The sequence below is a fragment of the Scyliorhinus torazame genome, chromosome 8 (assembly GCF_047496885.1).
Source record: "Scyliorhinus torazame isolate Kashiwa2021f chromosome 8, sScyTor2.1, whole genome shotgun sequence".
NCBI classification, from domain to species: Eukaryota; Metazoa; Chordata; class Chondrichthyes; order Carcharhiniformes; family Scyliorhinidae; genus Scyliorhinus; species Scyliorhinus torazame.
Genome location: NC_092714.1, coordinates 263,036,943 through 263,064,866, shown reverse-complemented (window position 1 = coordinate 263,064,866; position 27,924 = coordinate 263,036,943). Strand labels below are relative to the sequence as shown.

The 27,924-nt window shown below is 53.5% G+C and overlaps 1 protein-coding gene across 1 annotated transcript; it reads left to right on the top strand.

Moving 5' to 3' along the window:
* Positions 1-187: 187 nt before the first annotated feature.
* trib3 (tribbles pseudokinase 3) lies at positions 188-13,324 on the top strand. The gene is made up of 4 exons (XM_072515239.1): positions 188-388; positions 4,917-5,213; positions 6,453-6,745; positions 10,983-13,324. Exons 2-4 carry the CDS (start codon positions 4,923-4,925, stop codon positions 11,440-11,442), a joined length of 1,044 nt encoding a protein of 347 aa, XP_072371340.1. The 5' UTR covers positions 188-388; positions 4,917-4,922; the 3' UTR covers positions 11,443-13,324.
* The last annotated feature ends 14,600 nt before the right edge of the window (positions 13,325-27,924 follow it).

Here is a 27,924-nt window from a genome sequence, read left to right as displayed (position 1 = left end):
TTACGGAGAGTTGTTTTCGGTGCGAGGAACAGGAACTTTACATTAGCGATGGAACATAAAGCGCTTTGTTGCTAAGTTGCGAATGTAGCAAAGGTTCGGCTTCATGTCACTTTCGGGGCTGCAGTGAAATCCACACGTGGGGGGGGGGCGGGGGGAATCCTTCACGGAGAGTGGGGGGGAAAGGGGCTCAATCTCCCCGCTGCTGTTTAGGAAGAAGGGCTTGAGGGTGGTATCTGCCTAAATTGAGAAGTTTTAATTCCGCAAGAAGAGAGAGAGAGAAGCCCAGAAGGTCTCGGATCCTCGGGAATTCCTTTTGTTTCTGGGAATTCCTGGTCGAAACTGCTTTGGCTGAATCCTCCGCTTTTTCTAACGAGGCAAACCCTTTGAGGTAAGCATTTTATAAAAACGAAAGTCTCTCGGACTGGTGTAAATTCAATTTATAATTGAGTCGTGTTTTGTGATCTAATATGGGGTGTTTCACACTTTCCTTTGTTCAACTCCAGCTCCTGTTTATATATTATATTTTTATCTATATTATATATAGGGTGGCTGTTCAGAAAAATTGGGGATGGAAAAGTATTTCACTTTCTGACCAGTTTGAGTGTTACAAAACAGTCGCCCTTTGTCTAGAGTTTTGAGCGCCACACACAAGTTGATGTAAAACTTTTTCCTTTGCCCCCTCCCTCTCTCTAACGGTTTTTATTTGGGAGTTCTGACTCGGGCATTGACATCGGAGTCTTTGTTAACTTGTTAATCGGACCGCGCGTGTCGAACCCCTCTCTGTAATTTTAAACGGTAGCCTGAGCCGGAGGAGTTGACTGCACTCCTTTTTGTCTCTCTCTCTCTCTATTGTGACTGGTGAATGTTGCGTGTCCCCGGGACTCCCCCAGCCCGGAGTTTAAGTTTGGAGGGTAAAAGTTTGAGGAGGGTGCCTGAAGTTTCTGTACCTTACCTCGCCCGCTCTCCCCACCCCACCCTGGCTGGGCTTAGTGGGGGGGAGGGGACCCTTGAAGGTGTCTCAAACTGACTTGAAATATTTGTTAGCGAGAGAGAGGACTTCCTCTGATGGGGAGGGGATTTCAGAACAAAGGGACTTAAGGTTAAAATGAGAGTTAGGCTGTGCAGGGCCCACCCATGTCAGGGGAGCACTTTCATGGGGGGAGGGTGTGTCATTGAAATCTGGAACTTTCTCTCTCATATCTCTCTTCCCCACCACCACCACCACCACACACACAACTTTTACAACTGAGATTGATAGATTTTAGAAGCAAAGATATTGAAAGTCTGAAATTAAAAAACGAAAATGGTGGAAGTCCTCAGCTGGTCAGGCAGCCTCTGCAGAGAGCAACAGAGCTGATGTTTCGAATCCAACATATGGCTTATTTGAATGGACTTTAGGTTGAAGGTATTGTTGGCTGTAACAAAACCAAGGACGGTAGTTGGAGTTAAGATACAGGTCAGCCGTTATGTAATTGAGGGGCCGAATGTACTGGAGGGGCTGAATGGCCTTCTCCTGTTCCATGTTGTAAGGAAAGGGTTTTCTCTGCCGCCCCGTGGTTGTTGCCATGGGACCTCCTATCTGATGATTTGTCACCTGTAATTGGAATAAATGATTTCGAGTTTTCGATGCAGGTGTGGGGTGATCCTTTAAACCAGGCTGCTCTCCTTGCGTCCATGTGTGTATTGAGTGCGTCCCATTTCCATTTCCCAAGCCCTTCTGAATCAGGATCTGTTTGATCCTTTCTACCTGAAGCCCAAATGCCTCGAGGTGGATTCTGCGCCCATCCCAAGTAGGGTGAGCTTGTGATCTAAGCTGCCACACTCAACACCTGCCTGCATTTATATAGCACCATTAACGCAATTATTATTAGGCAGAAGTGAGACACTAAAGTCACACAAGGGGATGTGCAGACAGCTAACCAGAGAGTTAGGTGTTTAAGGAGGAAGAAGGCAGCTAAAGGCAGGGCCCCCAATGGGGGAGCCATTGGAAGCAGGGGGGTGACCAGGAGGTCGGAATTGGAGGGGCACGGGCAGCACGGTGGTGTAGTGGTTGGCACTGCTGCCTCACATCGCCAAAGACCTGGGTTCGATCCCGGCCCTGGATCACTTTCCGTGTGGAGTTTCTCCCGGTGTCTGCGTGGGTTTCACTCCCACAACCCAAAGATGCACAGGGTAGGTGGATTGGCCACGCTAAATTGCCCCTTAATTGGAAAAAAAAAGAATGGGAGGAGCACAAAGATCTCCATGAAATCCCTGCAGTGGAGTCACTGCTCCCAGCCAGGTATGTGAAGCACTGTGACATATCTGCGAGAATGAAAGGGTTTCTTTATTTCTGTTCAGAAGCATTTTGTGATTATTAAATATTAGTGGCAATGTTCGTGTAAGCACGAACTAGTGAGACAGTCAGGGCCATTCATCGATGAGACATATCCTTGTACTCATAGCATTGGCTGAATGGCTGGCCAGTGATTTTGCTACCTGACCACTCAATTCTCCCAGAGGGTGATTCACCAGAAGCTGCCCATCTCGCGGGGCTGCCTGGAGCCAACGATGTGAGTCTGCTCTCTTACATTCAGCAGCTGGTACTTCCAGGGGTGGTTGATGAAGCAATGGACCCAGATGGATGGATGCGTGGTTGTTTCGTGGGATTGGGGAGGGGCAGAGTTTGGCCTGTGTGTGGCAGGATTGGAGGGGTGACTCCAATGCCTTCTGTCGGGGGGGGGGGGGGGTTCCTGGACGAACCTCCTGTGTTGTGTTGTGTGTGCCTCTGTTCTCTAGCACCACCTACTGTTTCAATGTGGCATCTTCACTTGCCAACTTACGGCGGAATCAATCCTGACTTCTGGACGGTTTGATGGACGTGTGTCTGCTGGATCTGAGGTTTTGGGCTCACTTTGCAATGGGTCCTCTCGATTCCAGCCGGCACACACCTTTACGTGGTGCACAATTGGAATTTCCAAGCCGCACGATTGTGAACGAAGCAACCTGTGGAGACTGTTACCCTGTCTCTTTCACATCCCTTATCGACTAGAAAAGGTGACGGTTACACGGGAACTCCCCAAGGAATATAAAATCTTTTTTTTTTAAAGTACAAAATACAGTTCTGAGGACGCCCACACGGTGGAGTTAACCCACTCTCCAATTATCTGGATGATTGCGACACAAACTCAGGATGTGATCCCTAGAATTTGGAAGACTATGAGGTGATTTAATTAATGTTTTGAGTCCTGGTAGGATTGATCAACAGAATGTGTTGGTTGGAAGGTCAGGCCTCTCAGGAAACATTTTGACACAATTCAGGGCAATGGAAGTTTGGACCCCTCTTCTACAAATGCCAATTATGCATCAGATCAATTGTAAATTTTTAATTCCTGTTAGATTGTTGTTAACCAAAAGGGTTGGGGGATATGGTTGCAAAGGCAGTTCTATGGAATTAGATCTTAATGAATGAACCCACATCTTTGTAGAATCCATTCTGAGCAATTGGTACCTTTACATTACAACACGTCAAATGTTGGCAGCAGTGGTTCCTTCTCGAACCTGCTAGCATGATTCAGCACATGTATGACATGGTGAATAGTCCTAAATCATGCTTGCTACATGGCATAGAAACATAGGAACAAGGGTAGGCCATTCGGGCCTTTGAATCCGCCGTTCAGTATGATTGTGGCTGACCCTCTATGTCAGAGCCATTCTCCCGTCCTCTCCCCATACCCCTTGACACCTACAGAGTCTAAAAATCTATTTGTTTCCTCCTTAAATATATTCAGTGACTTGGCCTCCACAACGTTCCGTGGGAGAGAATTCCACACGTCCACGGCCCTCTTGAGTGAAGAGATTTCTCCTCATCTCAGTCCTAAATGGCCCACTCCGGATCCTGAGCCTGTGTTGAATGGTGCAACAGGCTTGAAGGGCTAAATGGTCTACACTCCTATCCCAATGTTCCTGTGTATTGAATGGCTAAAACACCGTGTGCCAAGAACCGGGTTAAACACCTCGTGTTATGGGGGGGAAAGGGGGAGGAGTCCGAGAGGGCAGTGACATCATCATCAACAACATGCATTTATCTAGCACCTAGTAGTAAGCCGTCCGAAGGCACTTACTTCACACAAGGGATTGTCAAACAGAATTTGACACCAAGCCACGTGAGGAGATATTGGGACGAATGGGCAGAAGTTTGGTCAAGGAGGTTGCGGGTCTTGAGGTGTTAAAGGACGAAAGACAGGTTGAGAGAGGGAATCTCAGCACTTAGAACTTGCGCAGCCGACCACCACTTTATTTTCCCATTGTGCAGCTCCAGCACTAACCCTTGACTGAAGGCACAAGATGCCCTGGTGCAACTTAGGTTGCACTGTGAGTGGCCCACTGTCGGACTGCAAGCTCCCTTCTGACTTTGGTTGTGTTGGGTAAGGTCTTGTAACTGACCTGTCACCTGTACGATTAGATCTGAGGATCACTTTGGACTGCAGTGTATAGATATGGAGTTGCGTGGGGAGGTCAATTTCAGCTGATGAAAGGAGTTGATAGGGTAAATGGAGAGAAATTGGTTCGTCTGGGGGGCCAAAACAAGGGGGCATAATGATGGAATGAGAGCGAGGTCATTCAGGGATGATATCAGGAAGCACTCGCGCAAGAGTTACTGGAAACTCTTGTGTGTTTCACAGCTTTCCTCAAAAAAGCTGTCCAGGGTAGAGGGGGGCACGGGATTGAGAATTCCAGAATTGAGACTGATAGTTTTCGTTAGCCGGAGTGTTATGGAATACTGGATGCGAGGCGGGACGATCGGGTTAAAGCACAGATCAGTGACAGACTCACTAAATGGTGGAACAGGTTCGAGGGACTGAATGGCCTCCTCCTGTTCCTCTGAAAGGGACCCTGGGGCCATTGTGTAAAAGCTGTCCTTTTCCTTCCCTCAGATCCTTATGAGTGTGAACGCCCAGAGGTCGCTGCCCTCACTTCCTCCCAGGCTGAAGAGGTTGGACTTCGATGATGCCGACGACCCTGACCTTCCCAAATGTAAGCGTGCCCGTCTGAGCCAGCTCTCCATACCTGCCTTAGCTCCATGCCTCGGATCGGCATCCCCAACGCCCTCCTCCTCTGATGACGACAACAGCGTGTCCCGCATCGGGCCCTACCTCCTGCTCAACCCCACAGAGGCGAACAACTGTTACAGAGCCATCCACACGCACACGGAACAGGAATATATCTGCAAGGTACGCTTATTAATGTTGGTGAGGGGAGGGGTTGCTGGGTAACTGACGGTATTTTTCCCACCCTGCTCCAAGAACCGAATGGGGACTCGATTCCATTCCTGGCCTTCGTGTCCCGGGCCATAGGAGGATAGGACACTTGGCCTCAGGACCCCTGGGCGCACAAGGGGAAAATTTCCAGGGGAGGATGTGAAAGCCTCAACTGTGTTCACTTCTTTCTCCTGAATCCAACCCACCCTTTCAGCACAGCTTCCAACCACGAACCACAGCACAATTACCGATTTTTGAGTATTTCTTGTGAATGGTAATTTCCTGTGAACCCCGTGGTGTAACAGATTAAACAAATCCCCTGTCATCACTCGTCTCTTTGTATTGGTTATAATTCTCCGCCTTTCAATAAAAGCACCCGTGCCACACACCACGACTTTCTCCGTGCCCCTCCAGTCACCCTTTTTTTCCCCAAGTTCTTCCCATTCCGGGAGAACAGAGAGATTATTTTTCTCCGCGCTCGATATACCCGGCAGCAAAGATCACCATCTTTCACATGTACCATGTGCGTGAATTGGCACGGGACTGTGTTTCTGTACAGGAGCTGGCGTTTCGCAATTAGTTTCCCAAACAAACCGGGTTGTCATTTCCACATCTGTGGGGTTTCGGTGCCAGGCTGTTAGTTTTTGCCGCTCTGGGATGTGGGCGTCGGTGGGCGGGGCCAGCACTTGTTGCCCATCCCTAACTCCCCTTGCACTGAGTGGCTCGCTCGTCCTTAAGAGTCAACCACATTGAAGTCACACCCAGACCCTGGCCCAGTCAGGACGGCAGACTTCCTTCCCGAACTGAACCAGATGGGCCTTCACAACAATTGGTGATGGTTTTAATGGTCACCGTTACGGAGAATGGTGAAACATTCGGACTCCGATCAGCTGCTGTGGTGGGATCTGAACCCACGATCCCAGAGCTTGGGCCTGCTCCGGGGCTCTAGCCCAGTGACATTGCCGCTGTGCCACCATCTTCCCCCTGCCCGATGCGGGATGTAGCTTAACCACATTGAGTGCTGGTGCGTGTGTGTCTTGAAGTGAGTTTTTCGCGTGGGGTGGCATCATTGGTGACCATGCCCTCAGCTACCTGGGCCCTAAGCTCTAGAATTCCCTCTCTGAACCCCCCCGTCTTTAAGATGCTCCTTTTAAAATGGTGTTTTTTGACCGTACTGATGGCTCACTTGTTCTGAAATCTCTTGCGTTGCAGGTGTTTGCGATGAAACGCTACAGTGAGGTGATTGCGCCCTACGCCCGCCTCCCCCCTCACCCACACGTGGGACAGATGGCCGAGGTGATCGCCGGAGACCGCAAGGCCTACGTGCTTTTCCAGCGTGGCCACGGTGACATGCACTCGTATGTGCGGACGTGTAAACGGCTCCGCGAGGAGGAGGCTGCCACGTTGTTCAGGCAGATGGCGCAAGCCGTGGCGCACTGCCACGAGCATGGCATCGTGCTCCGCGACCTCAAGCTGAGGAAATTCGTGTTCACCAACAGACAGAGGTGAGTGTTGACGTGGGGGTGGAGGAATGGGGGGGGGGCGGGGGTTAAGGGGGATTAACCCTGGTATCCCAACCAATGTTCATCCCTTGGCCAACATCACCTCCAAAAGGATTATCTGTTTTTATTCATTCGGCGGTATGTGGGATCTTGCTATGTAACTAGAAGTCATTTCAAAAGAGAGTCTGGGCAGGTCGGAGGCCTGTTTCCCCTCGTTGTTATTAACGCCCGAGGTGACACGATAACCGTGCAGCCTGTCTTGGCCCAGTGCGGAGGGAGGGATTAAATGGGGGTTGGGAGTGGGAAGAGTTAACAATCCCGCACATTGGGCAGAAAGGAAGGTTGGAGTGATCACCGTGTGTGTAATGGAATCAGCGTGCTGCTCTGGTCACCCCTCTGAATCAATGCACCCAGCAGAGATATACTGCACAGAATCCTGGGCCATCCCATGAAAGATGGCGGGCGGGACTATCCCTCCTGCCACACCCGTTTTTCTGGTGCCCCCCCCCCCCCATTCGGCATTCTCCGTCCAGGCAGCCGGCCAAAGAGGTTTCCCATTGTGGGCACCCCCACACCGTCAGGAAATCCATGGGCGCGAGTGCGCTGTCCGTGAAACAGAGAATCCAGCGAGGCATCTCTGACAGTGCGGCACTCCCTCAGTACTGACCCTCTGACAGTGTGGCACTCCCTCAGTACTGACCCTCCGACAGTGCAGCTCTCCCTCAGTACTGACCCTTTGACAGTGCGGCACTCCCTCAGTACTGACCCTCTGACAGTGCGGCACTCCCTCAGTACTGACCCTCTGACAGTGCGGCACTCCCTCAGTACTGACCCTCTGACAGTGCGGCACTCCCTCAGTGCTGACCCTCTGACAGTGTAGCACTCCCTCAGTACTGACCCTCTGACAGTGCAGCACTCCCTCAGTACTGACATTCAGACAGTGCGGCACTCCCTCAGCACTGACCCTCTGACAGTGCAGCACTCCCTCAGTGCTGACCCTCTGACAGTGTAGCACTCCCTCAGTACTGACCCTCTGACAGTGCAGCGCTCCCTCAGTACTGACCCTCTGACAGTGCAGCACTCCCTCAGCACTGACCCTCTGACAGTGCAGCACTCCCTCAGCACTGACCCTCTGACAGTGCAGCACTCCCTCAGTACTGACCCTCTGACAGTGCAGCGCTCCCTCAGTACTGACCCTCTGACAGTGCGGCACTCCCTCAGTGCTGACCCTCTGACAGTGTAGCACTCCCTCAGTACTGACCCTCTGACAGTGCAGCGCTTCCTCAGTACTGACCCTCTGACAGTGCGGCACTCCCTCAGCACTGACCTTCTGACAGTGCGACACTCCCTCAGCACTGACCCTCTGACAGTGCAGCGCTCCCTCAGTACTGACCCTCTGACAGTGCAGCGCTCCCTCAGTACTGACCTTCTGACAGTGCGGCACTCCCTCAGCACTGACCTTCTGACAGTGCGGCACTCCCTCAACACTGACCCTCTGACAGTGCGGCACTCCCTCAGCACTGACCCTCTGACTGTGCGGCACTCCCTCAGTATTGTCCCTCTGACAGTGCGGCACTCCCTCAGCACTGACCCTCTGACAGTGCAGCGCTCCGTCAGTACAGTCCCTCTGACAGTGCAGCGCTCCCTCAGTACGGACCCTCTGACAGTGCAGCACTCCCTCAGTACTGACCCTCTGACAGTGCAGCACTCCCTCAGTACTGACCCTCTGACAGTGCAGCACTCCCTCAGTACTGACCCTCTGACAGTGCAGCACTCCCTCAGTACTGACCCTCTGACAGTGCAGCACTCCCTCAGTACTGACCCTCTGACAGTGCAGCACTCCCTTAGTAGTGACCCTCTGACAGTGCAGCACTCCCTCAGTACTGACCCTCTGACAGTGCAGCGCTCCGTCAGTACAGTCCCTCTGACAGTGCAGCGCTCCTTCAGTACGGACCCTCTGACAGTGCAGCACTCCCTCAGTACTGACCCTCTGACAGTGCAGCACTCCCTCAGTACTGACCCTCTGACAGTGCAGCACTCCCTTAGTAGTGACCCTCTGACAGTGCAGCACTCCCTCAGTACTGACCCTCTGACAGTGCAGCACTCCCTCAGTACTGACCCTCTGACAGTGCAGCACTCCCTCAGTACTGACCCTCTGACAGTGCAGCACTCCCTCAGTACTGACCCTCCCACAGTGCGGTGCTCCCTCAGTGCTGACCCTCTGACAGTGCGGCGCTCCCTCAATACTGACCCTCTGACAGTGCGGCACTCCCTCAGTACTGACCCTCTGACAGTGCAGCACTCCCTCAGTACTGACCCTCTGACAGTGCGGTGCTCCCTCAGTGCTGACCCTCTGACGGTGCGGTGCTCCCTCAGTACTGACCCTCTGACAGTGCAGCACTCCCTCAGTACTGACCCTCTGACAGTGCAGCACTCCCTCAGTACTGACCCTCTGACAGTGCAGTTCTCTCTCAGCACTGACCCTCTGACAGTGCGGCACTCCCTCAGTACTGACCCTCTGACAGTGCAGCACTCCCTCAGCACTGACCCTCTGACAGTGCAGCACTCCCTCAGTACTGACCCTCCCACAGTGCGGTGCTCCCTCAGTGCTGACCCTCTGACAGTGCGGTGCTCCCTCAGTACTGACCCTCTGACAGTGCAGCACTCCCTCAGTACTGACCCTCTGACAGTGCAGCACTCCCTCAGTACTGACCCTCTGACAGTGCGGCACTCCCTCAGTACTGACCCTCTGACAGTGCAGCACTCCCTCGGTACTGACCCTCTGACAGTGCAGCACTCCCTCAGTGCTGACCCTCTGACAGTGCGGTGCTCCCTCAGTGCTAACCCTCTGACAGTGCGGTGCTCCCTCAGTGCTGTCCATCTGACAGTGCAGCACTCCCTCAGTACTGACCCTCCCACAGTGCGGTGCTCCCTCAGTACTGACCCTCCCACAGTGCGGTGCTCCCTCAGTGCTGACCCTCTGACAGTGCGGTGCTCCCTCAGTACTGCATTGGGAGTGTCTGCCTGAATTCTGTGCCCAAATTTTTAAAAATTCATTTTATAGGACGCTCCTAACTGCCCTCCATTTCAGAGGCTCTTTAAGAGTCAACCACATTGCAGGTCTGGAATCACATGTAGGCCAGACCAGGTGAGGATGGCAGATTCCCTTCCCTGAAGGACATGAGTGAACCAGATGGGTTTTTACGACAATGGTTTCACGGTCTTTATTATACTTTTAATTCCAGATTCTTGTTGAATTCAAATTTCACCATCTGCCCTGATGGGCCCCCAGATCTTGCTCTGGGTCTCTGGATTGCTAGCCCAGTGACAATACCACTGCCCCATTGCCTTCCCCCCCCCCCCCCAACTCTGGGCTGTGGGGCGTGGACCCCAAAATATCTGACTCCATGAGAGTAGCACCGACCGAGTCACAGAAAAGCGTCAGCTTCTGATGGAAAGAAGTTAAAAGGAAACATTCAGTCCAACCAGCTCCTGCTGATGATTACCCTCCAGACCGAAGCACATTTACCCACCCTGTTTCCCCTGTCCGATCCGATCTGCAATATTGATCTGTTCTCTCCCTCAGTCAGTCACTCAGGAACTGAATTCCACAACATCCCCGTCAAGACGTTTCTCAAACCTAATCTTTGATTCTACGTACAAGCTGTCTCGAGCAGCCTGCACACCCACACTGGTCTCTCTGATCTGTATCATAGAATCCCGACGGCGCAAAAGCAGACCATTCGGGCCCATCGAGTATCCGCCGACCCTTCGAAAGAGCACCCGACCTCGGCCAGGTCTCCCCTCCGAGCCCCGTAGCCCCATCCAACCGTTGGTCACTCGGGGGGCAATTTAGCACGGCCAAATCCACCTCACCTGCACATCTTTGGACCGTGGGAGGAAGCCGGAGCCCCCGGAGGAAACCCACGCAGACACGGGGAGAACGTGCAGACTCCGCACAGATAGTCACCCGAGGCCAGAATTGAACCCATGTCCCTGGAACTGTGAGGCAGCAGTGCTAACCGCTGTGCCACCCAGTTCCTTTTAAGAAACATTCTGTCAATTGCGACAACTTTTTTCATGCCTTTCTGTCAGTTTTAAGAAAAATTAAACAAGGTAATTTGCGACACGAGAAAAGCCCTGACCATACCTCGTTACTGTCCAGCTCGCATTTGGAGCAGACTTAAACTGAAGTTTGAAAACACATATTATTCTAAATAATGTTTTCTTTTCTTTTCAGAAACAAATTGAAGCTTGAAAATCTGGACGACGCCTGTGTCCTGAAGAGTGAGGATGACTCCTTAATGGACAAGCACGGCTGCCCGGCCTACGTGGGGCCCGAGATCCTCACCACCAAACTCTCGTACTCGGGGAAAGCTGCAGATGTCTGGAGCCTGGGAGTTGTCCTTTACACCATGCTCGTGGGCCGTTACCCTTTCCAGGATACCGAGCCGGCTGCCCTCTTCAGTAAGATTCGGCGCGGGTTCTACACCGTCCCGGACAACATTTCCGCCAAAGCCAAGTGCCTTATCCGGTGCATCCTGCGGCGGAACCCGTCGGAGAGATTAACAGCCAGTGAGATCCTGGACCATCCCTGGTTCACGTCCAACTTCAACGTGACCTTCAACAGCATCGCAGGACCAGTGACCGACCAGCTGGTCCCCGATGGTTACAGGGAGGACACAGACCCAGATTTGTAGACAGTCTCACAGTTTATAAAAAGAAAATGTATTTTGGATCGGTAAAGGGTCACATTGTATGCCTTCTCCTGTGAAGCGGACCGCGACATTTGTACTTCTGCACCCTCCCTCGACGAGGTGGTTTGAGGTGGAAGCCTTTGAGACCAGGGTGCCAGAGATTGTTCCCAGAAAACAGGCTCCGAGGTTTCCTGGCTGGAGATAGTGTCTCCGGCCTCGAGGGGGCCGGGGTGTGTGAATGTGTACTCCTCTTGTCATTGAGTGTTTACGATGGGATGGTGCGTCTTTGGACAGTGGGATAGTCAACCCAGTCTGGGGAAACCCCTGTCGCTCCGCCCCTTCTTCACGATCGGCCTTACAAACACCTCTGAAGTGCACACTGGACTCTTCCCATAAACAATGGATGGGAACTTCTCGCCCGCCTATTTGCAGGTGGAAGTTGGTGACCGTGATAACAGTAAAACCAGAATTACCTCTGACCTGAGAGACTGGGAGGGGACAGGGGGGGTGGAGAGCATTAGAGGCCTGTTCAGCGATGCCAGAAACCCAGAGACTTCTATTCCAGCGCTGTCGGCCTTGTGACGGGGCTGTAACGATAATCCTGCGCTGATGGTCGGCTGATCCTTTTTGGGCCCCTTTCTCATGGCTGATCATTCCGCGAAACCGGGTTTGCCAATTGGGGTATTGTTGGGGAGGCGGATAATCTGCTTGGCAACAATCTGGTGGTGATTTGCTCCACGTTGGGCAGAATTAAAAGCCAACCCTGCCTCTGCACGATAAGCCTCGCCTTTATGCAGAGATTGCGAAGAAACTCCAGACCTTGGTGAATGTGTCACTTGGATCAGAAGCTCCGAACCCAAGCCCCATCATTGTTCCCAACTGAAGGATTGTGGTTTGTTTCTTCATGGTGCTTTTGAGGAATGCACTCGTCAGCAATGGATCTGGACTGAACTGAATATTTCCCCATCGCCTTCTTCCCCTGAAAGAGTATTAATCTAGAACTGACTATTGCAGTGTAAATTCAGGCTGTGCAGCGTGACAACTCTCTTGACAAAGAGATTGTTAGTCAAGGACCCTGGTGTGTAATACTTGATTACCATTAATGCCTCTTCAGTGTTTACAGAGGGAACAAATGGATTCTATCGTTACTGACTGACTTGTAGTGGGGGGTGGGATGGGACAGCGTGATACTTGGCACTACGAGGATTGGATTTCCAACTCCGCACGGTTATCCGGTCAAACATGGTGCATACGAGTTGTCCCTAAAGCCGGTGCATGTGTTTTAACCTGACAGTGTTAGACTGCACCCTCTCGGCGTTTAAAAATACATTGTGCAGGAAGAGTGGTATGCTGCCTATGTGCCCCTTGTACCTGCGGACAACATGGGAGCCACAACTTGGGTGGCATGTGACTCATTAGCGGGAAGCATTGAGGCCGCCCAGTTGATGTGTGGCCGCTCTGTGTGCCCTGTGCTCCTGAGGGATCAGTGTGTTCATTCTAAATTGCCAAATAAAACATGGACAATTCTTGTTGTTGGTGAAGTTTTGCCAGGACCTGCAGTTGACCATTCTCCCAGTAATGACTGACTGTGGCCAGCTTGACCGTTCAATAACCACCTGTCGCTGTGCCTGATAGCGAATCCTGTTTCCCACTAAGCCTGTACTGGAACACCGCTAAAGTGCACAAAACTAACAGCACTGGCTGAGTTGTTGGTCTGCCCTGCAGCAGTTGCTCGATCTCTTGTTGTTTTGTGCAGGACTGTATGACCGAGAACGACAAGTTGATGTAAATAAGTTTGATAAAGCTACCAACACTACATCCGAGTTATTGAGCGTGCGTACTGATTGTATATTTGTTGATTTCAATTAAAAGCAATTGTATTTTTTGTTCAGTGTTAATTTTTGAGTTGCACGTTGAACCTTTCACATTGCGGGGGGGGGGGGGTGTCACCAGTGAGTGGGTGCTAGTTCGGTTCTTTCGTCATTTAAGAGCTCGAGTACGTTTCCCTCAATCTGATCACCGTTCATGCATTAACCTCTCCTGCTCACATTGGGAAGGCTCCTCGCCCACAACACTGAGAGAGGTGCATCTTTGAATTGGTGAGACAGCTAAAATGGGAAGTGGAGGATTGGCCTGTCCATTTAAGGGCAAGGCCAATCTAACCCAGACAAATCCTCCATTCGCTTAAATAAATAAAATCGAGCCAGTTATCGTTCCATCAGCCTACCCTCAATCATCAACAAACTGCTGGAGAGTATATCACAGACAGTGCTATCAAATGTTGATTCCTCACCAATAACCTGTTCACTGACGCTCAGTTGACCGTCTGCTCGGACTACTTAGCTTCAGGCCTCTCTGCAGCTTTGACCCAAACACGGACAAGGGAGCAGAGTTCCAGAGGTGGGACTTGACAGCCTGGCAGAATGTGACCACATGTGGCTTCAAGGAACTCTCGTAAAATTGAGGGGGGAAACTCCCAGCTGGGTGCAGTCAGACCTAGCACAAAGATAGATGATTGGAGTTGTTTGAGGCCAATCATCAGATCGGACATCACTGCAGGAGTTCCTCGGGGTCGTGTCAGATACTTCATCAATGATCTACCTCCGGCATAAGGTCAGAAGTGGGGATGTTTGCTGACGATCTGTTCAGTGCCACCATCATCTTCCGGGTACGACTCCCACCCAGCGGCGAGTTCTCCCCCTGATTCCCATTGACTCCAGTTTCGCTCGGGCTCCTTGATGCCATACTCTTGTTAAATGCTGGCTTGATGTCAAGGGCAGTCACTCTCACCTTGCCTCTGGAGTTCATCGCTCTGGTCCACGTTTGCAGTAATGAGTTCAGAAGCCAGGTGGCAGCAGTGCGGGAGTACCTGCACCACAGGCACTGCCGCGGTTCTAGAAGATAGGCTCACCACCACCTTCTCAAGGGCAATTAGGGATGGGAAATAAATGCTGGCCTAGCCAATGACACCTGCAGCCCATAACAAATAAAAAGTGTTCCCCACGCAACCCTGACCATAGAGTCCCTACCATGCAGAAGGAGGCCATTCAGCCCATCAAGTCTGCACTGACCCTCCGAAAGAGCACCCTCCCCAGTCCACCCCGCCCTATCCCCGTAACCTAATCTGCACATCCTTGGACACAAGGGACAATTTAGCATAGCCAATCCACCTAACCTGCACAGCTTTGGGCTGTGGGAGGAAATCGGAGCAGCCGGAGGAAACCCACGCAGACAATGGGAGAACATGCAAACTCCACACAGACAGTCACCCAAATGGAAGCAGATCGGGGAACAATTTGAACTGAATTGCCCTCCAGGATACCGGCTGTTGTAGGTTTGTCTTTCTTGCTTACCATCCATCACCTGACCTTTTATTCTCCTTGGTTCGGCATCAGATCTTGTTTGTCAAGCTCCTGCGCAGCATCCTGGGATGTTTTACTGCTACTGTGCCGGAAAGGTATAAATGCAAGTTGGCTGCAGATTGATCCAGGGTGAGAAGATTCAATTCACGTCAGTGGATATTGCAGCTTGCTATCACTGCCAGATAGCATCAAAGCGACACGGTAGCCTTGTGGATAGCACAATTGCTTCACAGCTGGAGGGTCCCAGGTTCGATTCCCCGCTGGGTCACTGTCTGTGCGGAGTCTGCACGTTCTCCCCGTGTCTGCGTGGGTTTCCTCCGGATGCTCCGGTTTCCTCCCACAGTCCAAAGACGAGCAGGTTAGGTGGATTGGCCGTGATAAATTACCCTGAGTGTCCAAAATTGCCCTTCGTGTTGGGTGGGGTTATGGGGATAGGGTGGAGGTGTTGACCTTGGGTAGGGTGCTCTTTCCAAGAGCCGGTGCAGACTCGATGGGCCGAATGGCCTCCTTCTGCACTGTAAATTCTATGATAATCTATGACAGGTCAAACCTCTGAACTTAGAAAGTCACAGAATATTAAAGCGCTATTGGGGGCCCACCCTGTCTTTGTTAATCCTTTACCTTCATGCAAATGGCATTGTACCTTTAGCCTCAAAGAATAATACAGGGCAGGAACAGGCCCTTCGGCCCTCCAAGCCTGTACTGGTCATGATACCACCCTTGGCCAAAATTCTAAAGAACAAACCCGCCTTGCTGTTTTTGGAACTTGCTGCATTTGCACATTAGTTTCCCATTAAACTCCACACAGGGAGTACAGTAAGAGCTTAAATACTTTTATAACGAAGTGACAATTGTTCATGCATCAACCTCTCCTGCTCAGGGAACGCTTTGAAGAGTTCAATTTCACATCTGCAAGCTCCTCCTCTATTTCTTTCTCGATCCTTAAATCTCCCGGTCAAAGATACAGATAGGCACCCCACCGCGATGACATTCAGCTGACAATTGTAGCGTGAGCCAGTGGACGTGATGCATTGCAACACCACCACCTCCTGGCCATGTGCTGTAGTGCGGAGGCAGGTTTTAAAAAAAAAATTATTCACGGGATGTCACCCCTTGACCTAAGTGGCTTGGCTGGGCCACTTCGGAGGGAGGGAGAGTCGATCGCACTGCTGCGGATCTGGAGTCACATGTAGGCCAGACCGGGTAAGGCTGGCAGACTTCCTTCCCCAAAAGGGGCAGTAGTGAACCAGGTGGGTTTCTGCAACAATTGACAATGGTTTTGCCGACTAGCTATTAATTCCAGATTTTATTCATTGGATTTAAATTCCACCAGCTGCCGTGATGGGATTTGAACCCGTGCCCCCAGAGCATTAGCCTGGGCCTCTGGGTTACTCGTCCAGTATGTTACATTCTACCACTGCCTCCCTCCCTCCTCCCCAATCATCAACTGCACACAGAGAATGGACAGCTGGTTGGGATTTTGTGGTGAATCATACGGGTTTTTGAACAGATCAGATAGCTTCACATTTAATGTCAGTGGAATCTTCTTTTAATCAAGCAACTAGTCATCGTGCACTGAGCTGACTGACCCCCACCCCCCTGCCCCTCCCCCTTAGTAAGGTAAACTGCTTCGTTCCACTACCCCATCAAACCAAGAACAAGGATGGCGCAACAGCAACTTGCATTTATATAGAACCTTTAACGCAATAGGGGTGGGCAATGAATGCCGGCCTAGCCAGCAAAGCCACATCCCGTAAATGATGACAAAATAAAGGTGCGTTAGGCCAGGGGATCGAAAAAGGCAGGTCTCCGCAAGTGTCTTAAAGCAAAGCGGTCGTGGGAGCTTATTCCAGAGTTTAGGGGCAGGACAGGGGAGTGCATGGCCATTGACGGTGAACCAATTATAACAGGAGATGGGGAAAAAGCCTCGAATGAGTGGAGCACAAAGATCCCCAGAGGGTTGTGGGGTTTGAGGGGTTTACCGAGATGTCGGGGGGGGGGGGGGTGGGGGGGGCATGGAGTATCTGAAAACAAGGGTGAGAATCTTAAAGCTGAGTTTTTCATTTTATAACTAGTCCTATTTCGGTGTTTCATTGGTAGGAATTAGTTACCAGAATTCTGCCCGTTCCACAATGGATTTGTGCCTCAGAGTTATACACTTCATTAGTAAGACACTAAATGGCCATGTGTGAGGTGATGAGCTAGGGAGTGACTGCCATCGATTACCTCCGCTGTAGTTGCTTAAATACGAGTGAAATCTGGGGCAAAGGCAGGTCGCAGGATTTCAATGCATCAAAAAGTCAGGTGAAGTTAGCTTAAATGAGCTCACTGAACTCCATTAAAGAATGAACCGGGAAATCATAGAATGTACAGTGCAGAAGGAGGCCGTTTAGCTCATCGAGCCTGCACCGGACCTTGGAAAGAGCACCCTACCCAAGCCCACACCTCCACCCTAGCCCCGTAACCCAGTAACCCCACTTAACCTTTTTGGACACTAAGGGACAATTTATCATGGCCAATCCACCTAACCTGAACATCTTTGGACTGTGGGAGGAAACCGGAGCACCCGGAGGAAACCCACGCACACACGGGGAGGACGTGCTGACTCCGCACAGACAGTGACCCAAGCCGGAATCGAACCTGGGACCCTGGAGCTGTGAAGCAACAGTGCTAACCACTATGCTACCGTGCTGCCCACATCCGTGGACATCACGATACTCAACAATGCTGGAGCCCAGCCCGTGAATGTAAAAGGCAAGCTTGCAAAAGCCTTCAGCCGTGTGGACGATCCATGTCAAACCGCTCCTCATCCCCCGAGGTCCTCATTATCACAGATGTCAGTCTTCAACCAATTCATTTCACTCTGCATGATGTCAAGAAATGGCTGGAAGCACTGGGCACAGCAAAGGTTATGCATGGGCCCTGAGAACGCCCTGGCGGTGGAGCTAAATGTTCCAGAGCTAGCCGTGAACCTAACTAAGCTGTTCCAATACGGCTGCGACACTGACATCTGCATAACAAAATGGTATTCTAACCACAGAGAAGTAGGAAAAACCCACCCCAAATAATGATCACCCTATCAGCCGACTTCCGAACGTCTGTAGTCATTAACAGCTTTCACAATTGCCAGCTCCGGCAATAAGGTGCCAAGGCTGCAACTGGCACTATCCACGGGATGCACTATGGCCACTCACTGAGGCTGCTTTGCCACTCCTTCCAAACTTGCAACCTCTACCACCGGGTAGACCGAGGTCAACAGGTGCCAGAGAACACCATCACCTCCAAGTCGCACAAGGGATAATAATATAGTAATAATATTTGTGGGCAGCACGGTGGCACAAGTGGATAACACTGTGGCTTCACAGCGCCAGGGTCCCAGGTTCGATTCCCGGCTGGGTCACTGTCTGTGCGGAGTCTGCACGTTCTCCCCGTGTCTGCGTGGGTTTCCTCCGGGTGCTCCGGTTTCCTCCCACAGTCCAAAGATGTGCAGGTTAGGTGGATTGGCCATGATAAATTGCCCCTTAGTGACCAAAAAGGTTAGGAGGGGTTATTGGGTTACGGGGATAGGGTGGAAGTGAGGGCTTAAGTGGGTCGGTGCAGACTCGGTGGGCCGAATGGCCTCCTTCTGCACTGTATGTTCTATGTTCTAGTAATAGCTTATCGGCACCAGTAGGCTTTAATGAAGTTACTGTGAAAAGCCCCTAGCGCCACATTCCGAGGAGGCTGGTACAGGAATTGAACCCGCGCTGTTGGCCTTGTTCAGCATTACAAGCCAGCTGTTTAGCCCACTGTGCTAAACCAGCCTTAGGCAATAAATGACAGCCTTACAAGCTAAACTCAAATATTTAAAATGTGAATCCGATAACAAATGGAGATGTAGTTCGAGGAAAGCTAAGCAGTAGTTTGAAAAGCTAACCTCAAGATGCAGAAAAACAAGAGAGAGGATTTTCAGACTAACTGGGTTCTAGTTTAGACCCTACAATGTGAAATGGATATCCTTTACTTCAGATTGATCTCTCCATCAATGTATAAGTGTGCCGACTGTGGAATGGAGGTATAAGCAGCTGAATATTTGACAAGCAGTACAAAACAGGAACTGCCAAAGGTTTAAGAGGCATATTAAAGGACCTTTAAAATCAGTTTTCTTTATCGCCAAGTTAATAATCGGGCCTATTTTTCTTTTGGTGGATTGGGGGGAGGTGAGAGATTTTTTTCAGCCTTAATATAAAAATCTGAAGAAACTGGAGGTGGGGGAGGGAATGAAATCATCCCCCAAAACCTGTGAATTTAGTGAGATCAGTTTTTATTTTCAACACACCCAGAAAACAAGACAGAGGCTTTGACAACTCGCGATTGTTTAAATAGTTCACCCATTACCTCTATCGGGGGCTGGTTTAGCACAGGGCTAAATAGCTGGCTTTGAAAGCAGACCAAGGCAGGCCAGCAGCACGGTTCAATTCCCGTACAAGCCTCCCCGAACAGGCGCCGGAATGTGGCGACAAGGGGCTTGTCACAGTAACTTCATTTGAAGCCAACTTGTGGCAATAAGCGATTTTCATTTCAGATTTCTATGATCTGGGATGGCAGTTCTGAGACTGATACAATAGGTTTCCATGATCGCAAAACACCCTCAAGCTCTTTTAGCAGCAGCATCGCTGTTGCAATATCTATGATTGGACTCTGTGCTGTTAAATGTCAACTGTTAAAATTACTGTTCAAAGTAGCCAGTGCCCCAATGTGACAAATACAGATTTGTTGATGTTGAATTTTAATTTTGTAGTATGTGCTCTGAATAGTATAAACTCTCCGTGTTTCTCCATTTTGTTATTATCGATGCCTTTCAATGTCCATCCAGACATTAGACAGGTGAAGCACACATATTTAGACCTGATTTTTGGCTAAGAGAAAAATCAAGTTTGGGGGAAATGTTGAGCTCTGATTTCTAGTTTCCAACTGATTCACCGCTGGAGAGCGATCATTGACAGTTTGTATGACCATGCGAATCCGGAGCAGGAGTTGTCCATTCAGATCATGGGCGGGATTCTGCGGGAATCGACAGGGCGTGCAACTCCGGCGGGAAGGAGTGGCATAAACCACTCCGGCGTCGGGCCGCCCCGAAAGTGCGGAATCCTCCGCACCTTCAGGGGCTAGGCCGGCGCTGGGGTGGTTTGCGCCCCGCTGGCTGGCGGGGAAGGGGCTTGGCGCCACGCCAACCGGCGCCGAAGGGCGTCCGCCGGCTGGCACGAGTTGGCGCATGTGCGGGAGCACCAGCATGCGCTGGTGTCATCTCCGCACCGGCCATGGCGGAGGTCCACAGCAGCCGACGCGGAGGAATAGAGTGCGCCCACGGCACAGGCCCGCCCGCAGATCGGTGGGCTCCGTTCGCGGGCCAGGCCACCGTGGGGGCACCCCCCCGGGGCCAGATCCCCCCCCGCGCACCCCCGAGGACCCCGGAGGCCACCCGCGGAGCCAGGCCCCGTCGGTAAGTACCTACCTTAATTTACGCTGACGGGACGGGCCGAAAACGGGCGGCCGCTCGGCCCATCGGGGGCTGGAGAATTCGGACGGCCCCGGGACCCATTGCGTCACGCCGGTCCTCGCCATCCTCCGAGGCGGGGGTATTTTGGGGGGACCGGAGAATTTGGCGGCCGGCGGGGGCGGGATTCACGCCGACCCCCGGCGATTTTCCGACCCGGCGGGGAGTCGGAGAATCCCGCCCCATGTTTGTGGTCTCAATTTCACTTGCCTTTCCCCTCCCCTTGTCAGTCAAGAAATTTATCTAAAACCACTCACTGACTCAGCTTCCACTGCTCTCTGTGGAAGGGAATTCCACAAAGACACCCTTCCACAGAAACAGATTTCTCCTCATTTCTGTCTTCAACGGGAGAGCGCAGACACGATTTAACGGAAACATTTCCAAGTGCCGCCCCGGCCGTGATTGACAGGGTGTTTCCCGACGGCCGCGTTGGCGAGATCACGGCTCTTATTTAACGGCACTTAGTGCCGGAAATGAGCCCCCACGAGCTTCTTGCCATCACTGTCTGTCTCGCCGTCTGATTTGCCAAACCCGCCCCTCAGTAACTCTCCGCGAACAAGGGGCAGCTGCTTTTAAACGCTCCCTCGCCACTCACTCGGAGTCAACCACCACACAAGCATGGCAGCGCGCGGACCTGCTCCTCGGTTTGGCGATGCCGACCTCGTCAGGCTTCTGGATGCGGTGGATGTGAGCCGGGAAGGATGGATTGTCCCAGAGCGGGGGCTGCGGTGGGGTGCGCCGGGGGGAGGGGAGGGTGGCACCGGGGCGGGGGGGGGGGGGGGGGAACCAGCTGGTGCCAGGTCCATGAGGGAGACTGTTTCTTGGCGGCCGTCGGGGTACGCTACGTGGGCGTACTGCGGGTTGGCGTGAAGTAGCTGTACCCTCTCAACCAACAGGTCCGCCTTGTGGAGTCGAACATGTCTACGGAGGAGAACGGGTCCTGGGGCTGCCAGCCATGTCGGGAGCGAAACCCCGGAGGTGGACTTCCTGGGGAATGCAAAGAGACGTTCCTGGGGGGTTTCCTTAGTCACGGTGCACAGGAGCGTATGGAATGAAGTGCGTCGGGGAGGACCTCCTGCCAGCGGGAGGCCGGGAGATTTCTGAACCATAGGGCCAGGTGGACGGCCCTCCAGACCGTCCCATTCTCCCTCACCAACTGCCCGTTTCCCCAGGGGTTGTAGCTGGTCGTCCTGCTCGAGGCAATGCCCCTGTTGAGCAGGTACTGGCGCTGCTCATCGCTCATAAATGAGGATCACCGGTCGCTGTGGACGTAGGCGGGGAAACCGAACAGAGCGAAGATGGTGTTGAGGGCTTTGATGACGGTGGCAGACGTCATGTTGGGGCATGGGACGGCGAAGGGGAATCGGGAATATTCATCGACCACACTGAGAAGGTACGTGTTGCGGTCGGTGGAGGGGAGGGGCCCTTTGAAGTCCACGCTGAGGCGTGCAAAGGGGCGGGAGGCCTTGACCAGGCGCGCACGGTCTGGCCGGTAGAAGTGCGGTTTACACTCCGCGCAGACCTGGCAGTCTCTGGTGATCGCCCTGACTTCCTCGATGGAGTAGGGCAGATTGCGGGCCTTAATGAAGTGATAAAAACGCGTGACTCCCGGGTGACAGAGGTTGTCGTGCAGGGTCCAGAGTCGGTCCACTTGTGCGCTGGCACATGTACCTCGGGATAGGACATCGGGGGGCTCGTTGAGCTTACCGGGCGATTCAAAATCTCATAGTTGTAGGTGGAGAGCTTGATCCTCCACCTCAAGATTTTATCGTTTTTGATCTTGCCCCGCTGTGTGTTATTAAACATGTAGGCAACCGACCGTTGGTCAGTGAGGAGAGTGAATCTCCTGCCGGCCAGGTAATGCCTCCAGTGCCGCACAGCTTCAACGATAGCTTGGGCCTCTTTTTCGACGGAGGAGTGCCGAATTTCGGAGACATGGAGGGTGCGGGAAAAGAATGCCACGGACCTGCCTGCCTGGTTGAGAGTGGCGGCCAGAGCGACGTCTGATGCATCGCTCTCGACTTGGAAGGGGAGCGTCTCGTCGACCGCGTGCATCGCGGCCTTGGCGATGTCGGCCTTGATACGGTTAAAGGCCTGGTGAGCCTCGGCCGTCAGAGGAAAAACAGTGGATTGAATGAGTGGGCGGGCCTTGTCCGCATAGTTTGGGACCCACTGGGCGTAATACGAAAAGAACACCAGGCAACGTTTGAGGGCCTTGGGGTAGTGGGGGAGGGGGAGTTCCATGAGGGGGCGCATGCGATTGGGGTCGGGCCCCAGAACTGTGTTCTGGACCACATAGCCGAGGATGGCTAAGCGGTTTGTGCTGAATACGCACTTCTCCTTGTTATATGTGAGGTTGAGGAGAGTGGCGGAGTGGAGAAATTTGGAAGGTTGGCGTCGTGGTCCTGCTGGTCGTGGCCGCAGATGGTGACATTGTCCAGGTACGGGAAAGTGGCCCGCAGCCCGTACCGGTCAACCATTCGGTCCATCTCCCGTTGGAAGACCGAGACCCCATTGGTGACGCCGAAGGGAACCCTAAGAAAGTAGTAAAGGCGGCCGTCTGCCTCGAACGCAGTGTATGGACGGTCCGCCTTGCGGATGGGGAGCTGGTGGTAGGCAGATTTCAGGTCTACTGTCGTCAAGACCCGGTACTGTGCAATCTGATTGACCATATCAGATATGCGTGGGAGGGGGTACGCGTCGAGCTGCATGTACCGATTGATGGTCTGACTGTAGTCAACGGCCATCCTGTTTTTCTCCCCAGTTTTGACCACTACCACTTGGGCTCTCCAGGGGCTGTTGCTGGCCTCGATGATGCCTTCCCGAAGCAGCCGCTGGACTTCAGACCTGATGAAGGTCCTGTCCTGGGCGCTGTACCGTCTGCTCCTGGTGGCGGTGGGTTTGCAATCCGGGGTTAGGTTTGCAAAACGGGAAGGTGGGTCGACCTTAAGGGTCGCGAGGCGCGCACAGTAAGGGGTGGTAGGAGCCCGCCGAATTTCAGGGTTAGGCTCTGGAGGTTGCACTGGAAGTCCAGGCCAAGTAGCAAGGCAGTGCAGAGGTTGGGGAGGACGTAGAGGCGGAATCCACTGAACTCCACGCCCTGGACAGTGAGAGTGGCGATGCAGTACCCCCAGATCGCCACGGAGTGGGACCCGGAGGCCAGGGAGATTCTCTGGTTAGCGGGGTGTACCGCAAGGGAGCAGCGCCTTACCGTATCGGGGTGAATGAAGCTCTCAGTGCTCCCGGAGCCCAGCAGGCAGGAGATCTCGTGCCCGTTGACCTTCACTTTGGTTGAAGCCGTCGCGAGTTTGTGTGGTCGAGACTGGCCAATCGTGACCGAGGCGAGACGCGGCTGGTCATTGGCGGTTGCAGGCGATGAGCAGCCGGATGAGGTGCCCGACGGGCATGGGTCCTGAGTCGGGTAAGATGGCGGCGCCCACGGGCCGCACGTGTCGTGGGGGAAGCCAGATGGCGGCGCCCGTTGGTCCTGGGGGGAACAAGATGGCGGCGCCCACGGGCCGCACGTGTTGCGAGTCGGGCAAGATGGCACCGTCCACTGGCCGCATATGGTCCTAGGAGGGGAAGATGGCGGCGCCCACTGGCTGCACGTGGGGGGTGCCGGGACAATAGTGGCGATTGAGCGGGCCTGGCACACTGCAGCAAAATGTCCCTTCTTGCCACCGGCCTTGCAGAGGGCGCTCCACGCCGAGCAGCGCTGTCGGGGGTGTTTCGACTGCCCACAGAAGTAGCATTTGGGCCCCCCGCGCGGCACAGGCGTGGGATTGGCTGAGGGCGGTCGCTGATGGGGTCCCCGATGGGGCGGCCGTCTGCGGAGTCCACGATGCACAGGGGGGGTGGGCCACGCGGTCGGGGGCATAGGCCTCAATATTGCGTGATGCGACCAGAAGTGAAAGCGCTAGTTTTTTGGTCGCCGCGAGGTCGAGCGTGGCCCCCTCTAAGAGGCGCTGGCGGAGGTAGTCAGACCCTATGCCCGTAACAAATGCGTCTCTCATTAGCAAATTCGAGTGTCCCGTGGCCGAAACGGCCTGACAGTCACAGTCTCTAACTAGGGGGAGCAGGGCGCGCCAGAAATCTTCCACCGACTCACCGGGAAGTTGACGCCGCGCGGAGAGGAGGTGCCTGGCGTAGAGTGTGTCAGTCTGCTGAGCGTGGTTTTCCTTCAATAGCGCCATGGCCTCTGCGTAGGTCGGCGCGTCCTGGACAAGTGGAAAGACGTTGGAGCTCAGCCGCGTGTAAAGGATCTGGAGCTTCTGAGCTTCTGGAATTTCGTCTGGCGCAGACCCGATGTACGCTTCAAAACAGGCTCGCCAATGTTCAAAGTCCTGTTTGGCGTTGTCTGCTTGCGGATGCAGCTGCCGGCGATCCGGCTTGATGCGGAGGTCCATCTTCTGAAAAACTCAGTGGAATAAATTGATGCACGATCAATTACACAAAGACGAGAGCAGGATGTAATCGAGGCTTTACTACACTGAGATGTGTGGCCTCCTACAGCAGCTGACGAAATGGCTGCTGTACTGGGAGCACACATATTTATACTCCGCCTACTGGGCGGAGCCAGCAGGCAGGGATCTACCCCCGTACCTGTAGTACAGGGGCCTAACCGTAAAGCACCTATATCAACATTCTATATATACAATATACATCAGTGGTGACTACCACAAGGGCCCAGGAGGGCGACTGAGCTCCAGAAATTTGAGTCCTCACCGCCTATGAAGAATGGGCCCTGGAAATCGCGGGGTTGCGCGAGGAGAGAGCAGTCACTGACAGCGAGGTTGGCGTGCGCCACAGAGGTGAGGATCCACTGCCTTTTCACCCAGGTGACCCGTCTCAGGTGAGTTGTTCATGTCAGACAAATTGATCCCTACCTCTCACTAACCACATGTCCATTGTCTCGCAGGATCACCACTTGATGGGGCCCTCCGGGATCACAGCTGTCACCCCCACCTTCCACCATCGCAGAGACACACACCTCGGTGGGCGACTTCAGTGGACAGGCTTCTGGTGCACAATCTGCAGCACACAGTTGCTGATGCACATCAGGTGGGGGCAGGAACACCCAGGGAGGAACAGCAGCCGGGGGCCTGCTGGATCCCGGGACTCCGCTGGGTCCCAGTCGGATGCCGAGCCTCTGGACACGGGTATCCCAGAGCAGATCCTAGGGCACGGCCACGAGGTACAGGAGGGAATGCCAGTTACAGTCCCTTGTATAATGACCCGCTGACAGCGCCAACACAGGCCCATCACCCTGGAGAGATGTTATTTAGACCCTTAGAGGGTGGAACAGGGTAGTCGGTGGGGGTTGGCAGGGTCGGGGAATGAGTGGGAAGGATGGGGGTGGTTAATGGGGGGAGGGAGTGAATATGGGGGGAACGAATGGGGGTGGGGGGGAGGTGGGGAGTGCGGGGCAGACGGTGAGCTGACGGACCAAGCCTCGCCCTATGAGAAGTGGGTGAGGATGGTGGCATCCCTGGCCTTCTGGGCATGTTGGAGGCTCGTCGCCACCTGTCCTCCACCCTCCAGCTGCTCCGATGGGTCCTCCGGGGCTTGTCTGCCACCCCCTCCTGATCCGCCTCTTTCTCCTCTGTCGAGGCCACATGTCCCTCCTCCTCCTCCTCCAACATGCCACCCCGCTGCTGTGCCAGGTTGTGGAGGGCACAGCAGGCCACCACAAAGCGGGAGACCCACCGGGGGGGTTTACTGCAGGGCACCACCAGAGCGATCCAGGCATCAGAACCACATTTTGAGCAGTCCGATTCCCCGCTCAATGACAGCGCGGGTGGCAACATTGACCTTGCAGTAACGGCTCTCCACCTCGGTCTCCGGCCTCCGCACAGATGCCATGAGCAAGGCCCTCAGCGGGTACCCCTTATCCCCCAAGAGCAAACCCGTCATCCTGAGGTGGTCCTCGGCGACACCGGAGCTCTCCGAGTGTTTCAGGATGTAGCTGTCAGACACACTCCCCGGGAAGCGAGCACACAGGTGCAGGATCAGGGGGTGGTGGTCACACACGAGTTGAACTTTCAGCAAATGGAAATCTATTAATGAAGGGCATCCCTGATGCCCCGGTGCGTGCAAGACGGCATACGTGCCATCAATAACCCCTGGAGAATCCTGGTTATTGCGGAGAATCCTGCAGCTTGGGCATCTCGATGGATTTGGTCCAGGTCAAAGTTTAAGTAGTCAGCTGCCCGGGCATACAGGGCATCTGTGACCTCACGGATGCACTTGGGGGCTATAGCTTTGGAAATGTTGCAAAACCCCGCTCGAGCCCTGGAATGATCCGGTGGCATAAACGTTTAGGGCTGAGGTAACCTTCACGGCCTTCGGGAGCGGGCGTCCTCCTCCATGGGGCACCAAGTCCACGAGGACATGCCACCGGTGCCACACTGTCACTTTGTTAAACTGAGTCTCCTGCAGCACATGCCGTCCATCATCTCCTCAATTGGCCAATGACGCCTTGTGCCATCGCTGGCCTCCACCCCCAGGTCCCTCCTCGGCCTGGTGGATGGCCGGGTCTGCAGGGTGTGCGACGGCCCCCTGCACATGGGGTGTCGCCTCTATTCTGCGTCGATGCTGCCACCTTCTCCAGCGTCTGGCCACCTCAGCTGCCAACACCACCACGAGGGCAGTCGCTGCGGGATCGACAACACCATCCATTGTGGTATCTGTAAGGAAAAGGAGATAGACCGACAATCCGTTTGGGCTTCCAACCCGGGACCCTCAAATCCCCAAGCGTCCCCTACCCTGACATGTCCCGCCTTCTCTCAGAGTGCCATCCACCGAGCCAGTTGTGCTGGAGAACCTCACTCTGCACGCTCATCCCCGGACACATCAGGGTCCCATAGACCCCAGACCCCTGCCGGGAACATTAGGGAGACGGTGCTCAGGTGCCTTTCCCTGATCCACACGCTCACCCTCTGCTCGCGAGGATATCCCCAGCGCTGAAGCCCAACTCTGGAGTGTTTGATTGTTGGCTGCTGCCTCTGTTGCGTTGATGCCCCGGGTTCAGGCGAAGTGTCCAGGAAATGTCACCGCTCCACACCGTCACCAATACAAAGCTATATCAGCTCACCCCTACGACAAATACCAACACATATCCCCCTGAGCCCGGTGCTCCAAGATCCAGACGTCTTAGAAAAAATGGTCCTTCTTTCCGGCTACAGAAAAGGAAGGAAACAGCAACAGCAGCCTCCAGGCATCTGCAGCCACCAGCAGGAGCAAGCGGCAAACACACCCTGCAGCTGCGAAGTGCTCTCCCAACCAGCAAAGCCAATTCCTTACTAGCAAAGCCTTCAGCTGTGAAGCTAGAGGCTGCTCATAGTTCGAGGGGAGTTAAAGTGACCTTCCGCATATAACCAACGGCACGGCTGTGACCTGGTAGTGTTTGGTAGGACAGACAGGCTAGATGTAGTTGCCCCTGTCATGGGTAACCACAATATTGGAAGATGGCTTGTAGGCCTCGCAGGTGCCCAACCCCTGACCAGGCCCATCTGCCCTTGAGCTGCATGCCGGAAAATGGAAATGGCTCATCACCTCCTCAGTTCCCCTCAGCAGCCATCGCGCCAG

What these genes read in the sequence shown, in the direction of transcription:
- trib3 (XM_072515239.1), top strand. Translation starts at nt 4,923, where the DNA reads ATGAGTGTGAACGCCCAGAGGTCGCTGCCCTCACTTCCTCCCAGGCTG. An exon ending in AACAGGAATATATCTGCAAG is followed by an intron (nt 5,214 to 6,452) that starts GTACGCTTATTA and finishes CTTGCGTTGCAG; the next exon opens with GTGTTTGCGATGAAACGCTA. An exon ending in GTGTTCACCAACAGACAGAG is followed by an intron (nt 6,746 to 10,982) that starts GTGAGTGTTGAC and finishes TTTTCTTTTCAG; the next exon opens with AAACAAATTGAAGCTTGAAA.